This window comes from Rhamphochromis longiceps, linkage group LG6, assembly GCF_057381845.1.
Source record: "Rhamphochromis longiceps isolate RC_006_pf linkage group LG6, R_longiceps_female_GT1.1, whole genome shotgun sequence".
Lineage (NCBI taxonomy): Eukaryota > Metazoa > Chordata > Actinopteri > Cichliformes > Cichlidae > Rhamphochromis > Rhamphochromis longiceps.
This window is the reverse complement of record NC_140562.1, coordinates 4,463,246-4,480,614: the sequence shown is the minus strand read 5'-3', so window position 1 is coordinate 4,480,614 and position 17,369 is coordinate 4,463,246. Positions and strand designations below refer to the sequence as shown.

Below are 17,369 nucleotides of genomic sequence, written 5' to 3'. Positions count from 1 at the left end.
CCAGGCGTGGGATTTCTCTCGTGGAAATGTGCACATTATCTTTTTCTTTCTGTTGGTCGGTGGCACAGTGCACTGTGGCAAGTAAACAAGCTAGAAGACTGGCAACGTTATGGAAGCAACACATTAACAAGAGAATTCTGAGTAAAACCAGTTACTTTCCCTAGTAACTAGTTACTTTGAAAGTAACGAGTAACTTGAAGTAACTGAGTTACTTTTGAGAGAAGTAACTAGTAATGTAACTAAGTTACTATTTTAAAGTAACTTACCCAACACTGGTTATATAGCCCAAAATCACAACAGCAGTCACCTTTTAACAGCTCCCAAACTGAGTTCAGCTGTTCACTAATCAGTTTTTAGGTTTGGTTTTAAAGATGACTTTTGTTGCATTGAGCCGTAGTTTAAATGCATAGGCTCTAATTATATTGTATGGAGGCTTGGGGTGTTTATTTCCCACTAACAGGCAGCTTTTTATTTATCATGAGACCACTGAAGCACGGCCAAATGAAGAGAGGTGTAGTCTGTCTTAATTAGTGGATATATTTGGACTTGTTAGCCGCATAGTTAAACAAGTCAAATCTTTAATCACTTTTTAACTTTCTGGTAACAGTTAACAGGACCAGTAGCCTAATGAAATCCATTTACATAGATCAGATATGATGCAACCTGTGGCTTTTAAATAAGGTGTGCACTATGCTTTTGTTATGTATGAGGTGCTGTGCTGGAAAACCACTGACTTCACTCATCTTCATTTTTTGCATTTAGAACACAGGGATCGGTTGAAGTACCGCCACACTGGCTCACGCAGTCCTTCTAATATGAACCGAACATTCAGACAGTACTGGAGCGCCAGGAGGGACAGGGTTTCAACAGGTTAGTACCCCTGTGTGGTGGGTTTTTGTTTGTTTTGGTCAGAAAACACCCAACATATGATATATAGGGATGGGTATCGTTTAGGTTTTATCCAATACCAGTACCAAACTGGTACTCTTGAAATGGTGCTGGTGCTCGAACCGGTGCTTGAACCGGTGCTTAAAGAATGGAGAACATAAAATTGGTCCAAAAACCTCTCATGTTCAGCTGTTTTTTTTTTTAAAAAGATAACAATGTTAGCCTTTTCTGCAGCTATGGGTCATATATGGTATCACTCTTGGCTGGCAGCAGTGCTTAAACAATGGAAAAAAACACAAACTTTGTCCAAAAACCTCTCATGTTTAGCTGTTTTCCACTTTTTCTTTGGTCATTTTAGCCTTTTTGGCCAGGGTGAAGGGAGTACCTGCCATCAAACAAGAAGACAGCCGCATGTAGCTATGATGATGTTTGCTAGTTCACCTTACATGCATTAATGTAATAACGTGGTTAGCCTACTCAACGTAAATTATACACGTGCAACATTAAGCTACTCACGCAGAGAAGAACGGCTGCTGCTGCATCATCATCCTCATCATTTCTGCTACACTGGCAGGGCTAGGGGCCAGGACTCTCCTCTTCGGGTTTTTGGGGGATGTTGCTAACTCCGGGTCCCATAACAGGCACCACACCCGCAGTAGATGCGCTCAGTGTGAGGTCTCGCAGCAAGCTATCAAATACGGAGCATTTCTCGGCTTTTAAAAAAACGCTATGCATCACCAGGTGTTTCATCAGATTCGAGGTGTTACCTCCTTTGACAGTATCACAGTATCAGCTTAAAGCACTTGTTGCTGCTGAGTTTGCATCTTTTGCTGTGAAGTACAGCCAGACTTTGACCGCTTCGCCTTGGGCATTTTAATCTGTAGCTCTGCTCTAAAAGAACGTACGTACCTGGACCCGCCTACTACGCTTGCAAAGGTAAAATGATTGGCTGGAATCCAAAGTGTGTGACATCTCAGGAAAATAAAGCACCGAAATGTGCATCTCTAATATATACACTGGTGTAACTGTGTGTGTTTGCACATGAGAAACATCCTGGTTTGGTTCTGGTGTCCGTCCCACGTTTTCTACATTTACAGATCCTGACAGAACAGTTTGATATTATTATACATGCACTAGCTTGTAGTAATGAAACAAATACACGGTACAACATGCTGTCCTTTTGTTTTCCCGGCATATCCGTTTCAGCGAGTTTCTCTCGCGTTGCTGTGAAGCGTCCACGCGGTGACTCAACCAAGCACTACACTGACACTAGCCGAGATCGAGCCTCACGCTTGGGGGGTCACGGCTCCAAGCATGGGTCATCACAGCCCTCCACCAAAGGCCTTAAGGCTCTGAGCAAGCATGGACCTAAGACGGCTAAGATAGTAAGTGACAAAACTAACATCACCTTTAATATAGTTTATTTTAGTCTTGACAAAAGCCACAGTTCAGACACACCTCAGTCCACATTTTCAGTTTTAACTTGGTAACACTTGTTGGGTAAATGTTTAACTGATAAAAAGCAGAACAGATGGAGATGTTCTAGAAAACATTTAGATCATGTAATCCTTACGCTTACACTGCATCTCTGTAGCGTAATGTAGTGTCAGGCATGCGGTGCTGCCTACCCGGTTGTTCAGTCTGACGTCACTAGCCATGTCTGGGCCTAAACTCCGCTGCAGGTCCATATATCAAACGATCACTGTGGCATTACTGAGAGTTGAAAAACTGTCTAAAGTCTTTCATCTTTAATAAAATGATCAGCGTTCTGCTCTACCAGGTGTAACAATTGAGTTTAACATCCAGGCATCCATGAAAACGGAATTTATGACATTTAACGGAGTTAGAAGTTAGCAGGGAGTTAGCTCGCTAGCTTCTATCTAAATACAATATAGCATGTCCTGACTGCGGGGTTTTGGAAACAAATTAAAACGTACAGCTCTGCTATCACTTCCAACATAAATGAAGACAGAAAACTAAACAGCAGTGACGTTTGTAGGGTTACTGAAGTTGGGCTAGCAGGTATATAATGATGTGCTACGTGACCGCTAGCGACACAGCTATGTTAGCATAACATAAACAAGCTAACTTTTTTTCCACTCGATAAAAGTTAACGTGAGTGTTCCTGGTGGTCAGGAACAAATGTAATCGCATGGCAGGATGCTGTAAAAGGACCAAACTTCAGCCAGGAGAACAACTGAGATAATCCATCCACAATACGAGGTTAGTCATTCATATACTGCTGCATGGGCTGGGCTGTAGTTACATCCTAAGGTTTTAAAAACTGATCTTAAATAAATGATTAGCGGTAATAAAAGCCGAGGGAGGTCAACAGTGATCACTGACTGTTTTAGGAGCTTTTTGAGATTAAATAGAAGAAAATACAAAACATTAAACATGTTAACAACACAAAAGCCATATTAAACGCAGACTACTTTAGACCCGGAAGTAGGATTCGTCACGTCATCACTGAACAACCGGACAGTGGCAGCCGCTGGAAGAGCAAGGACTAGATTATTTAATTTGAGACAACACAATAAAAAAAGTTACCTTGGCAAAAAAGGTTACTAAGGCAGTAAAGGTGTGCTACAGGTTTCCCTCCTCACCTGTGTAATTTCATCCAGATCTTGTTCAACTGGCAACTATATTTCCAACTTAAACCTGTGTTCTTTAACCCATATTGACTGTCATGCTCATGTTTATCACAAACTGAGGTTAAACATGTGCTGTTGCTTTCTCTTTGGCAAGTCTGCCAAGCCTCCACCGGCCAAGAAGAAGAAGAAAACTGTGACTCCAGCCTCACAGGACTCTCAGTCTGTTGCCAATCGTCTGGTGTATCTGACGGGCATCCCAGAGGACGCCTCTGAACAGGAGGTCACCGATTTGGTCGGGGCCTTTGGAAAGATCAATAATGTCATCCTCATGCCGTGTTCAGAGGAGAGCGAGAAGGGCCAAGGACAGAAGGTGCGGTTGAAGTGTCAGATGTGGGTCAGTGGGCGGGGTGTTTCTGATAAGTAAAAATAAAAAGTGCGGTTGGTTTTTGTGTCATCTATCCTTTCTGTAAATGTGGTAATCTGTTAGTTTGCTGCATGTGTTCCTTCTTTCTGGCTCGTCTAATCTCTTTGCTGGTGTTTCAGGCCTCTGTATGTATGGTGAAGGCTGAAGACGCCCAGGCTCTGGCCACCTCCACAAACCTCTCCATCAGAGAGCAGCACATCACAGCTTCAGTAGCTAAGGTGTGAGAAATGTTTTTCCTGTTTTGAATCATGTCCGTGTAATAATCCAGACAATGCCGGCTTTCTGGCCTTGAGATGGTTCCAGAGCAAGATGATAATCTAGAACTTTCCTCAGTGAGGCTTAAAGCTGGAAAACAAGTGTTGTGACAGCTACAGAAGGTGTTCTGTGCCTCCCTCCTGTAGCCTGCTGATGCAAAGATGAAGAAGTGTTAATACACACCTGTTTTTCACTGCTCCGCCCTCTTTCTTACAGAAACCTGAAGGAGAACAGTCTGCTGATGCTAACAGGTTTGTCACAGTTATTGGCTCAACACTAGAACTACCAAACTTCATGTAATGTGTTTCTGTTTGCAGTCAGCTGTAGGCCCGGTGTTAGAATGTAGCCAGTCAGCTGTTCAGTCTGTCTCATCTTTATAACGAATGCCACACGTTGTCCAAAACTTCAGTGTTCTTCCTCTGTAATAATGACATTATTTAAATCTCTTATTTATTGAACCCTTTATTAGTTTCTTCTAATCTCTATTTTAACTTTATGAGAGGTAAAAAAAAAAAACCCTCCAAACATGTACCTAAATACTTGTTTTGTCTTAATTAAAATGTAAAGAAGAATATGATTAAAAAATGAAAAACGTGACTGGACAGGGTCAGAATGACCCCTCCTGATGGTTCTTTTGAAATCCTGTTTTTCTTTAATCTTCATATCATTGGTCGCTGCTTTCATTCACAGCAAACCGTCCGTAGAACAGAACAAAGATGCAGCTGGAACGGACACAGGTAGGAAACATCTGCAGTACCGCCAAAGACATGAGTCATGGTTTACTTAACTACCAGCTATTGCCATAAATGTTAGTTTGTGTTTTTAAAAATTCAATTCAGTTTATTTACATTTTTATTTATACAGACCCAAATCACAGCAGGCACTTTATATTGTAAGGTAGGCCCTACAAATCATGTGACCCCCTATGAACAAGCACTTTGGCGACAGTGGGAAGGAAAAACTCCCTTTTAACAGGAAGAAACCTCCAGCTGAACCAGGCTCAGGGAGGGGCGGGGCCATCTGCTGTGATTGGTTGGGGTGAGAGAAGGAAGACAGGATAAAAGACATGCTGTGGAAGAGAGACAGAGGTTAATAACAGATATGATTCAATGCAGAGAGGTCTGTTAATACATAGTGAGTGAGAAAGGTGACTGGAAAGGAAAAACTCAATGCATCATGGGAATCCCCGGCAGCCTACGTCTATTGCAGCATAACTAAGGGAGGATTCAGGGTCACCTGGTCCAGCCCTAACTATATGCTTTAGCAAAAAGGAAAGTTTTAAGCCTAATCTTAAAAGTAGAGATAGTGTCTGTCTCCTGAATCCAAACTGGAGGAGAGAGACCTAATATTTAATAATCCACATTTCACTGTTTTACTCTTTGGTTCAGATGTGGATACTGTGTTGTTCTTTCTTAGGAGAGAAGCTGCAGAGAGGCGTGTAAGACTGCAACTCTGCTTCCTGGTCCCAACTCTGGTCATATTTTGGGGGGTTTAATAAATTCGTCCATATTTCTAGAAATGAGAGCTGCTCCATCCACATTGTTTTGGCAAACTTTTAATGTAGTCATAGTAACAGAAGATAAGACTCAGTCATCACTACATGATCCAAATACCTCACTTCAACAAAATCCAAACATCATGACTTCCACTGTCTGTCTTAGATGAATTAAACACCCAGCTGATGTGCAGATGTGTATTTCATGGCTGCTGCCTTTGTATCTGGAAGCTCTGTTTAACTCATGTTGTCGCCCTCTCACCTCAGCTGCAGAAGGCAACACTGACCAGAAGACATCTAGTGAGGTACATAATCTGTATACTGAAGCTTAGTTAGTGTAACATATTCCACTATGTCTGTCTGGGAAAAGTAGTAACGAGAAAGACATCGGTTAATACAAACAAGCCTGTCTCATACAGAAAGGCAGGCTGCTGATCACAGGACTTCCTGAGAGCGGCTGGTCAGAATGTGACATCATTAACTTGATCCAGCCCTTTGGGACTCCCTCTGACATCATCCTGGCAACACAAATGGGAAAGGTTAGTAATTAAACTTTGTTGTTTCTAATAGATGAGGAAGTGCTTTGACACAGCTGCACAGCGACGTGAGACAGACATCCTCACCTGAAAAGTCTCAGGTTAAGAGAAGTGTCGTCTCTCCCATCAGTTTGCTTTAGATATTACATCTGTGCATATGACTGATGACGTCGAGGATGTCACGTTTCATCACCAAGCAGCAACTCACAAGTTTGTTTTATGCAGCTAGCAGCAGTGAGTCATGTGACCTGCTCTTATTAGTGACCATGCATGCACAGATTTCAACCAACTGAAAGCAGAGCTGACAGTTTCAGGTTCTTTTTTTACCTTTGTTGACTAAACCAACTCTTCCAGGCTAATGTTACACATACATGGGTTTGGCTTCTGTAGGTTAACTCTTAGACTAGCCTCAACTGTCTCTGTGGTTAGTTTCTCAATAAATGTCATAAATACAAAATGATATTTCTGCCTGGCTGCGGATCAGCTCGCACTAGGATGGTTAAAGCCAGTACCTGGAACTGGATCAGTGGGATTTCCCCCTTCGTCTTTTTGCATTAGTAAACACATTTCGTAAGAGTGTGTTTTCACTTTTAATAGTGTCCATAAGCAATATGTCTGCAGACTGTTTCCTGTATAGATTCCTTTTATATTGTTCAGTGTCCTTGTTCAGAAATGTTGAAAGTGGAAAATGATGATGCTGTTTGTGTAACAAATGACTTTCCTTTGGTGTGTTAGGCACTTGTGTCAGTGCCAGACATGGACGTTGTTCAGGAGATGGTAAAGGTCCACACGTTTGTGCCTGCCAAGGTGAAAGACTGTGAGGTTAAATTGACCCCACTGAAACAACACATCAGCTTCAACACACCGGTACGACTGTGCTGTGGATTGTCTTTACTCCTCTGTTACTTCTAGTTTTCTGTGTCATGCATCTTAAGTTTGAAAGAAGTGATCTGGTTTCCTTAAACAACGATTGATTTAAACACAACACTCTTCACGCAGGTGGCGCTCTACAATCTTCTGATGGGACCAGTGGATCCATTAGTGAGTACATCTTCATGTCCTTCATTCCAACATTATGAGGTCTTTTGAGTTTTCCCCCTGAGTCATGAAAGGCTGGTGGTGGTTTGTAAATCAGATAGCTCGAGAGCGAAGTGACGTAGGAGTTTAAATTAATACCAGAAGTGTGTCTACAAAAATCACAGTGACCTCCAGAGCAAAGGTCAGGCTTCTCGAAAGTCACCTGTTAACACCAGAGCTCTGTGTACTGTAAAAAGGACCATTTTGAATCTCAGTGACCTTGACTTCAAGGTCAGAGCAGGGGCGCATCTAGAGACCAAATCAGAGCCATTTATTTTACACTCATATGCAGGTGTTAGCTCTGTAATGTGCATTCAGTGTGGTTCAAATGCAGTAAGTACACACGTTCATATACATATAGTCTATAGCTTCATTTTCTGTAGCCCATATCTTTGGTGCCTATGTGGTATATTTAAGGTTTGTTGTAGCCATGCTAAAAGTGTTACTGTCAGCTTGCTTTAATAAACTGCACTGTCTGCACTGGAGTAGCTGTAGGGGGGGCACCCCTGTAGATCCCCGCTGAGTGACAGGTCATGTTTCTGAACATTGTGTGAATGCAGGAAGTTGAGAAAAAGGCGAAGGTGGATTTTGAAATTTTGAACACATTTTTTTCCATGTTCCATATATTTATTCATTATTTACTCGACCTAAATAAAATCTAATGACAAAAATACAGTTGAAGGAAATGAAGCAACAACCATATCCGGTGCTAGTTTGCAAGTCATTAAATGTTGCTGTGTGTTACAGAGTCGAGCTCCAGTCGCCTGGAACAGCCTGCTGGTTATTGGGAATGTTCCCGACACACCAAGCGGGTCCTCTGAAGTCGAGAAATTGGTGCGACGCTTTGGAACAGTCATCAAGACCCTCGTGCTCAGCAGCATGGTGAGAGCTATGCGTCTGTGCAGCTGTGCACCACTTTGTTCTCCAGGACTCGCACTCAGCTGCTCGGCTTTAAAAACCTGCGAGTCCATTCACCTCGAGGAATGTTGTAAAGACTGACATAGGACTCAACTTTATAGCATTAAACAGGTGTTTGCCCGTGTGTTGCAGACATACACTTTATGGATGCAGTTTGCTAACAAGCTTGTTTGTCTTTGTGGTTGAGAGTAAGCATTTAAAATGCAGTGGGTGACGTCCACATGAACCCCTCACAGTCCCGACAAATATTTTGCAAAACAAAGAAATCTCATGTGCTTAACGTCACGTTTTCTTTTCCTGCTCAGGTGATTTGTGAGATGGCCACTGCAGCCATGGCCCTGTCCGTGTACAAGCGCTTTCAGGCGTTTCCGTGTATAATCCAGAACAACCCGCTGTTCTTCTCCCGCAAGCCTGACCCCAAAGCCAGCACGCAGACCAAAGCCATCACTGCCCCTCACGATTCACCTGAGGTCACTACCACTGATATTTGGTTATAGTTAAGAGGGTCCATGTACATTTACTCATTTCTGGAGATTCAGCTTTTCTTAAATGCTTGTGTGTGTGTGTGTGTGTGTGTGTGTGTGTGTGTGTGTGTGTGTGTGTGTGTGTGTGTGTGTGTGTGTGTGTGTGTGTGTGTGCGCGCGCGCGTGTGTGTGTGTGTGTGCGTGCGCGCATCTGCAGGATACACCTGCGAATGGCCAAGCAAAGCAGACGTCTGCAGACAGAGAGGAAGCAGCACACCAAGACAGTTCAGAGTCTCCCGAGGAGAGGATTGAAAAACACTGTGATGGAGATGCTAATAAGATGACGGGCAGGGAGGAAACAGTTGAAGAGGTTTTAGAAGCGTGCAAAGACGGTAACGTGGAAAAAGACGAGCTCACGGTTTGTGACTCTGCACCGGAGAATCAATTAGAAGCAGACACAACGGGAACGTCAGGCATTGACATCAAGACGACAGAGGAGAGTAAAGTCAGTGCATCTGAAGCAGAACGTGAACAAACTCCTGCAGAAGAGTCACAGCCACCTCGCCTGGATGGCAAAGCAGATTCTGAGGAAGCAGTCGAGCTGCCCAAGGTGTGTACGCACAAAACGTGTGATTACATGCATACAAAATGATCTTTGACAATTAAAACAGTGTTTCTGCTGTAACGTCACCAGGTAACTCAAGCCATGGTTAATGCGCTGCTTGTGGAGTGCAGAACAGGACCCACCGGCCACTCCAGCAGCAGAGCAGCACCCCCCAGTGGAGAAAAGGGGGGAAACCAGACAGAGACTAAGCTGGGCCAAAAAACAACAGAGACTAAAGAGATGACCAAAAAACAGATGGGTGTGGAAGGTGAGGTGAAAAGGCAGGAGAAGGAGAAAAAGGACGCAAGAAAGGAGAAGGAGGTGAGGGAGAGAATGAAGAGGCAGCGGGAGAGGGACAGAAGGGGCTGGGAGAAGGAGGAGAGAGCTAAGAGGGAGTGGACTGAAAAATCCAGGAGGGAGAGGAGGGAGGAGGAACGAAGGGAGTGGGAGAGGAAGGAAAGGGAAAGAAGGGAGAGGAAGAGGGCCCACGGCAACGGTTTATCGGGGTCGAGGTTGTCCTCCAGGTCGGAGGGATCCAGGCAAAGCTACGGGAGGGATGAGCGCCACAGTATGGAGGCTGAAACCAAAGTGGTGAGGAGACACAAAGGCTGAAGTTTAAAGCGTGTGGAGGGCATCGTTTTATTCGCAATTCTGTTTCTTTGTCCTTCCCTGAACGTAGGAGGAGGAGCTGGATGAGTTCCCGTTCGACATGAGTGACTTTGTCACAGTGGACGAAGTCGGAGATGTGGCCGAGCTTCCACTCGAAAGATCAGAAGAAGGGGAGACCCCGCCCACATGTGTCCCACAGGACACTCCACAGGTAGCTTCACCGTGGCTGTGTGCACATAGAGCTTGAAATCGACAGGTAGGGACTTTTTATTCTCCTGCGGTTATCACTTGTGATTAAGGACGTTTCAGCCGATGCTCTGTTCTCCTATTAGCCACTGGTGTTTTTATACTCGGTGAATTCTGAAGTCCAACCTGTCACTAGGTGTGGCAGTTCATTTAACCTTGAAATGACATGGAGGCTCTCGGGGATTATAAAGAAGAAATACCCAGAATATGTTTTTACCCCTCAGCTGTAAAGGCTGATGGGGTGCTTCCATCACCCTGCCAGGCGGGTGGCACGGACACCTGTGTGAATTAGGGCTGCCACGATTAGTCGACTAGTCACGATTACGTCGACTATCAAAATCATCGACGACTGATTTAATAGTCGACGCGTCGTTTGAAGCTTTGTAAGATCACAAAAGACGCAGGAATAATAGCAGGATTTAAGAGTGTAATAACGGACTGAAACAGAAGATGGCAGCACTGCATGTACGAGGATGCCAGCTGCCGTTAAACCCCGAAGAAGAAGAAACTGTGTCCCAGAATTCATAGCGCAGCCCAGCTCAGTTTCCAACAATGGCGGCAGCTAGTTAGTTTTAATGTTACTCTTATTATTCTTTCTGGGTCACAAAATAAACGTTTAACATATTTTCAGGCAAGAATGTAGCTGTGTAAACCTCAAACATCTGCTCAGTTTATCAGGACACCACATATTTTCAAAAGCGCTCCGACGTTTTCGGAGACGTCTGTTACCCACTAGCTCGATAGCGAGCCGGGGGCTAGGTCACTAGAGCCGTGAGAACACCGGACTCCCGGCAAATCGTTTTCAAACCCACCGCCGTCACTTAGCTTAAAATGTTATTGTTTGGCTTTTTTTTAGTATTTTATTTGTTCCTGAGTAAATCGGTTTGTCTGAGATTAAAGTTATAGTTTTTACACAGCTGAATAAACGTCAAGCAGACAGCTGATCATCAGAAGTGTGAGATGCTCCAGAATTTACTCCGTTGTCCTGTTATATTTTAGATAGCAAGGAGTTTATTAAACTTCACCGAAACAATCTGCAAACTTCATCAAAATTTAATAAACTATCATCTTGTCTTTATTTTTAATTAGCACTTAACTTAAACACTTCAAGCTGTAAGCTAATGATAGTTATATAAGAGCAGATGCTGCTGGTGCAATAAGCTGTAGTTTTACGTCCAATGGATGATGATCTGATTAGTCGACTAATCGCAAAAATAATCGGTGACTAGTCGACTATCAAAATAATCGTTTGTGGCAGCCCTAGTGTGAATGCAGTAACCAGAGAACGAGCTTTAGGAGCTTCCAATAGATACCACGGGTGTTTCTACTAGGAGGGTGACCGGTAACACCGCCATTATTTATTTATGGGTCTGTTTGGTTTCTTGTCACCACAGACCCTCCTGGTTTTAGCTGTCCACAGGCTGGTTGCCTGTCTCCATCACTCTATCCATGTTTACACTTTAAGTCTCCTAATCTTCATGACTCCACTGCTTCATCTGCACCCACAGACATCCAATAATAATAATGGATTGGATTTATATAGCGCTTTTCAAGGCACCCAAAGCGCTTTACAATGCCACTATTCATTCACTCTCACACACTGGTGGAGGCAGCTACAGTCGTAGCCACAGCTGCCCTGGGGCAGACTGACAGAAGCGAGGCTGCCATATCGCACCATCGGCCCCTCTGGCCAACACCAGTAGGCAAGTAGGGTAAAGTGTCTTGTCCAAGGACACAACGACCAGGACAGAGAGCCCGGGGATCGAACCGGCGACCTTCCGGTTACAGATGTGCGTCCCCTGAGCCACGGTCACCCCAGAATGGATGCTGCAGGCTTGTGGTAAAAACAAAGATCCTGTGTTTCAGTTCTTTAGTCAAACTGAAACTAAATCTACACCAGAGCTCAAAGAAGACTTTAAAAGCCTGATATGAAGCTGGAGTAAGGGCTGCTACAAATCTGGGAATTATTAAGCAGGCCATTCTTTCGGTCAGTAATTGCGATCTTAATGACTTTTTAATTATTCATACATATTTGATAAGAAGAAATCAAAAAGATCTGTTGGGGAGTCTTAGAACAACAGCTGCTAGTCTCTGGACTGCAGCCTGTTGTGTAGCAGCACAAGTGTTGTGTTATAGAGAGTCACAGAGAGCCAGCATGTCTAATCCACTCAGAGGCTCTCAACACTGAAGGAGTTTTATTTTTACAGAACTAAATTACAGAGACAGTCACCTCACTGCATTTTTGTATTATAGGCTGGGACAATAATACAGAGAAACCCCACAGTGGGAAGCAAAAACTCCTTTATAACAGGAAAAGCCTCTGAAACTGGCTCCGCCTCCCAGTCTACTAACAGCAGGTAAACAGCAGTGTGAGAGCTCTGTGGGGCTGATGCAGCACCGTCTAGAAGATGAAATGGAGCCTGAAGATTCACTTGTATGTGAGGAGAAGGATTTTAAATTCAGTTCTGGATTTACTGCCACTGTGGGAGAAATAGTTCCTGCTGCAGTATTTTGGATCAGCTGAAGAGAGTTTTTAGGACGTCCTGATAATAATGAATTACAGTCGTCCAGCCTGGAAGTAATAAATGCAGGAACTAGTTTTTCAGCGTCACTCTGAGACAGGATATTTCTAACTTTAGAGATACTGAGAAAGTGATTTTAATGTGGGTTTGGTGTGTGCATTATTGATCCTTGTGTCATTGGTACATGAGGTGGACCTGAGTGTGAGTGAGAAACTTTACAGCAGCATGTGCCGCCTCTTGTTTTCTACTTCTAGGACGCAGCCATTGATGTCACAGCAGCTCCAGCGAAGTGTGAGCTCACACCTGAGGGGGATGTAACAGCTGATCTGCTTCCCAGTGCTGCTGTGTCCCCACCGCCAGCTTCACAAGCCAAGCCTGCACACAGCCCAGTGCATAAACCATCCGAGGCTGACATCACACCTCAGCCAGGTACTCTGAATAAACCATGTTTTTTTTTCAGCCCTTTTGTATGTGGCATACTTGAACCTGAAGTCTGTCATTGCCCTTCAGATACCTCATTAACTGCTGAGTTCACCCCAGAGGACCAAAGTGTTCCCATCCCTGTCCCTGCAGCAGCTTCCTCCTTAGCAGCAGAAAGAAGCCAAGATGGCGATGAGGAGAATCCTCTGAAACCTCGTGAGTCTGTTGAAGAAGAGAAGATGGGATTGGTCAAGCAGGAGGAACACTTGAAGGTGCAGGATCAGGAGAACAAGGACAGGAGAGAGACAGCTGCAGAAACTGGTGAGGTGGATTCATTTAGCCTCTTACATTTAGCACCTTAAGAAGAAGAAGTGGTTGGCTGATGGTGCCATACACAGATTTGCCCCCCGAAGAAATCACTGGACTCTGTTTGAACAAACAGCACTGGTCACCTGGGATAAGATCGAGGGGTTGAGTTAAGCCCTGTTTTTGTCCGGTCTGTTGCAGGGAAACAGGAGCAATCTGAAAGAAACCCCAATGCTGAAGAGGAGAGCGAGAAGCCCAAATTAGAAATGGAAATTCCCAGAAAAACAGAACATTCCCTCCCTCCTTTTGACCCCAGCAACCCAGTTGGTAAGAAACTGTATTGTCTGTATTTGTTTAGCATGGCTCATTCACAGCTGTTTGGATGTCCTGACATCTGAATTTAAACTCTGAGTCAGCAGGATTTATGCATTACTGCTAAAATGCACCCCACAGTTAGACCAAGAGTCATTCTGTGTGTCCATCCACAGGTATGGAGTTCCTGGTCCCAAAGACGGGTTTTTTCTGTAAGGTGTGCGCTCGGTTCTTCAGCGGCTCCAAGGAGGCTGAAATCAGCCACTGCAAAACCCGCAAACACTACGAGACCCTGCAGGTAGCAACACGCAGTTATTAGTCTGGATGTATGACGATGGAGTTCAGTCTGGTTTTTGTTTCCTACTTATTACCAGTCTGAGTGCACCTTTAAATAAGTAGGACTTAAGTAGGCAAGAAGTTTGCTAACGTGACCAAAATAAAAGCCTTACAGGTAAAACACACCTGGCGTAGGTTAGATTCATCTTATACTTTAGGCTCTGATTGTAACAGACCATTTTACATGTCCACACATTTGTTTGATCACAAAGAACTTGTTCTGCTCTAATCGGTTTCTTATGGATTCTGTCCACGTTCTCCTAGAAATACTTGAAGACGTCCAAAACAACGAGCGAGACTGCCAAGCCCGACTCCAGCTGAATGTGCTCCTGATACTTTGGGTCCAGATTCTCATGTCGATGTAGATTTAGTTTGTGTCACGTTTTAAACTTGAACTGTTAAGTTTTTTTTGTAATGTTTGAGGTTTCATTGATCACTTTAACTACTCGAGCTAATTCTAAAGACAGTGGCTGTTTGCTTCTCGGCGGTCGCCACATCCAAATCTGATGTTTATTTTGGTTCTTGATGGGTGGGGGATGCTGAATTTTGATTGCATCTGATAGATAACATTAATGATGGAAACTGCGGCTGAAGATGAACTCCATCAGGAATCGTACACAATCGAAATGTTTTTAGTGAACTGTTGTTTTCCTCCTGAGTCTCATTTCAGTTGTGAAATAAAGATATCAATATTCTGAGCACCCACATCTGTAATATTTGATTGGCCAGATGTGTCCATCACAAGCTGTTATCCAATAAGCATGCAGCGTTTAGGTTTCACAGTCAGGGTAAAAAGTGTAAAAATGTTCTGCACACTGACTGGCGAGCGTTTGGAGCATCTACGTACATCTGAAGAGAGAAGGAGAACTCGCATTATAGAATAAGGGGAAATGCACAGTACAGCTGCTGATCAGTGCTGAGTAACAGAGTCATGGAATACTAGAAGCTCAGTTACCAAAACAAACTTGTTGGTCAGGCTGTACAGCTGTTACTGATCAGAGATTTCCATAACACAGCCTAGCATCACACACAGTCTGTGTTTGCAGGGTAGTGATGTTTTGTTTGCAGTAAGAAAACGATTACTGTTATCGTGCACTTGGCTCTCGACATGTTTCCATCCAATGAGTCTCCAGCTTGATGGCATCGGTGGAGCCATTACAGCAGGGCAACAGAGGCTGAACGGGCCTCCCAGCAATTATTACCCAATGGGAGGCGAATGCCCACCAGGTTGCCAAACACTTTTTTTTTTCCAGACTGTACCAGTGTTCCTGTTTGAACATCTTCCAGCTGAAATGAAACAGCCTCAAGCGTCAGGGGTGTGGGCTCCCTGATAGACTTTATTGATCCCACAAGAGAAATTGATTTACAGCAGCAAGTAGGGCTGGGTATCGAAAACCGGTTCTTGTTGAGAACCGGTTCCCACTGTTTCAACTCCTTGGAATTGTTTGCCATGTTTGCAAACGATTCCCTTATCGATTCCAGTCGATTATCGATTCCAGAACGACGTCACCACGTTGCGGAGCGTCATTTACCTGGCAGGAAACACGGCGGCTCAAACGCTCAAAAGTTTGGTTACACTTCACGAGAACGGATGACAACAGGGCAACTTGCAATATTTGAAAAGTAGATATTTCATTTAAGGGAGGAAACACTACGAATATGCAAAAGCATTTGCTCACAAAACACGCGATGACCTTAAATGAATGTCGTGTTTTTAATTCAGTAACGTTTGCACGTCCTCTCCCGTTAATGCGGCAGGTAAATAATCAACAACAGTGCATATTATGTTAGCGCGATCTGCCTTATTACAAACCTGCCATTACTGTGCGTTTAGTGACCATGATGAGACAGAGTCTGGCTCAGATGCTGGCAGTTCTCGCTGCAGGCTGCCGGTAGCGTCTCCTTTCAGGCCAGGATAGACGAATGTCACCGAGCAGTGACTCAGTTTGTGGTCAAAGGCTTGCACCCATTTGCCACAGCAGGTGATTTTCAGTAAGTGAATGTGTTTAATTGTAGGCAGGGACATTACTGGATATTCTTGTGTAATTGCTACAGAAGAATATTCATTTTATTATTTTACATTTACAATGTTTTTCCTGGGGATCCTGTGACACCCCATTGAAGAGCCGTAGGCTGGATCTCTTAAGATCTCGCTGTTGGGTTTGTAAGGCCATGTTACTCCTAAATGTCTATCCTGTTCAAAGAGAAGATATAAAACAAAGTTCTAAGCTAATCGACCTTAGTGTTCTCCTTTTTTATAAAGAATCGAATCGTTAAACAGAATCGAAAATGGAATCGGAATCGTGAAAATCTTATCAATACCCATCCCTAGCAGCAAGAGTGAAACCAGTACAGTCTACAATAAACACAGTTAAATAAAAGTGCCTTATACTCTGAGATAATACAGAAATGTAAATATATAAAAAAGTGATAAAAGTTCAAATGAAGTTGGTTAAAAACAGTAAAATTAAGACTGATGTGTAGGAGAGAAGTGCAAATTGCTTTAAAGTCTTTTGCCTGACAGGCGTGTAAACCTGTCCCAGAATGAAGTTATTGTACAGCTTTATAGAGAGAGGTTTTCTAAAGTGTTCTTTATGGCAGCGAGGCTGAATCACTCTGCTGCCTCAGAGGTGTGGAGTGGGTGTGATGGGCTGTCTGTGATGGAGAGGGTAGGTTCAGTGACCTCCTGGCCCAAATTCTGACCAATGATGCTTCCGGCCTCGCAGAGTAGTTTGTTCATCCTGCTGGCATTTCTGGCACTGACGCTGCCCCCCAGCAGACAGCAGCAAACTAGATGGTACTCACTACCACAGAAGAAGATCTCCATCATCAAAGGATATGAGCTTCATTAGAAAGTACAGTGTGCTCATCCCCTTCTTGCTTGTATGAATGGGTGAGTAAGGCAATTGTATCAAGTACTTTGAGTGCTCAGGAAGAGTAGAAAAGCGTTGTAGATGAACATTTGCCATCAGCCACCTGGGAAATGATTTACTAACGGCTTTTTTGGCACCAATAACTGGTTGTGCTCTTCCTGTGAGTGAGTGTCGATAAAGTCCGTCCCTAATCATTTTTAAAAATGGGAAGCGCTACATCAGGGCGCAGCAAGACATTGACAGGTTGGTGAAAGTTAGGAGGTTTAAGAAACAGTGGAAGAAGGCATCAGAAATGGAAAGGAGAAAACTTGAAGCACTTCAGTGTGAGGTGGAGAACATAGTGAACCGTGCAGGCCTAAATGGGCATTCCTTATAGTCTCTGCAAGCTAAAAAAAGGTGGCTTGGAGAAAGAAATCATACCAGGACTTGTGGAACGGCAGTAGAGATCCTAATTCATCACACAGTTCAGTTAATCAGTCTTAGCTACACC

General features: G+C 43.8%; 1 protein-coding gene across 2 annotated transcripts in view; it reads left to right on the top strand.

The window, feature by feature from the left end:
- Positions 1-14,704, top strand: part of LOC146667308 (uncharacterized) — a 30,819-nt gene extending 16,115 nt beyond the window's left edge. The window contains exons 6-25 of one of the 2 annotated variants that reach the window (XM_085408967.1): positions 763-870; positions 2,095-2,273; positions 3,637-3,852; positions 4,026-4,124; positions 4,378-4,412; positions 4,852-4,898; positions 5,924-5,961; positions 6,076-6,195; positions 6,928-7,059; positions 7,192-7,233; positions 8,017-8,151; positions 8,493-8,657; positions 8,869-9,261; positions 9,346-9,846; positions 9,935-10,075; positions 12,887-13,061; positions 13,143-13,373; positions 13,560-13,685; positions 13,847-13,968; positions 14,271-14,704. In XM_085408967.1, the coding sequence (XP_085265093.1) occupies positions 763-870; positions 2,095-2,273; positions 3,637-3,852; positions 4,026-4,124; positions 4,378-4,412; positions 4,852-4,898; positions 5,924-5,961; positions 6,076-6,195; positions 6,928-7,059; positions 7,192-7,233; positions 8,017-8,151; positions 8,493-8,657; positions 8,869-9,261; positions 9,346-9,846; positions 9,935-10,075; positions 12,887-13,061; positions 13,143-13,373; positions 13,560-13,685; positions 13,847-13,968; positions 14,271-14,327 (3,062 nt within the window). In that variant the 3' untranslated portion in view covers positions 14,328-14,704. The remainder of the gene's footprint in view (positions 1-762; positions 871-2,094; positions 2,274-3,636; positions 3,853-4,025; positions 4,125-4,377; positions 4,413-4,851; positions 4,899-5,923; positions 5,962-6,075; positions 6,196-6,927; positions 7,060-7,191; positions 7,234-8,016; positions 8,152-8,492; positions 8,658-8,868; positions 9,262-9,345; positions 9,847-9,934; positions 10,076-12,886; positions 13,062-13,142; positions 13,374-13,559; positions 13,686-13,846; positions 13,969-14,270) is intronic. The other variant, XM_085408966.1, reaches the window with a different exon arrangement.
- The last annotated feature ends 2,665 nt before the right edge of the window (positions 14,705-17,369 follow it).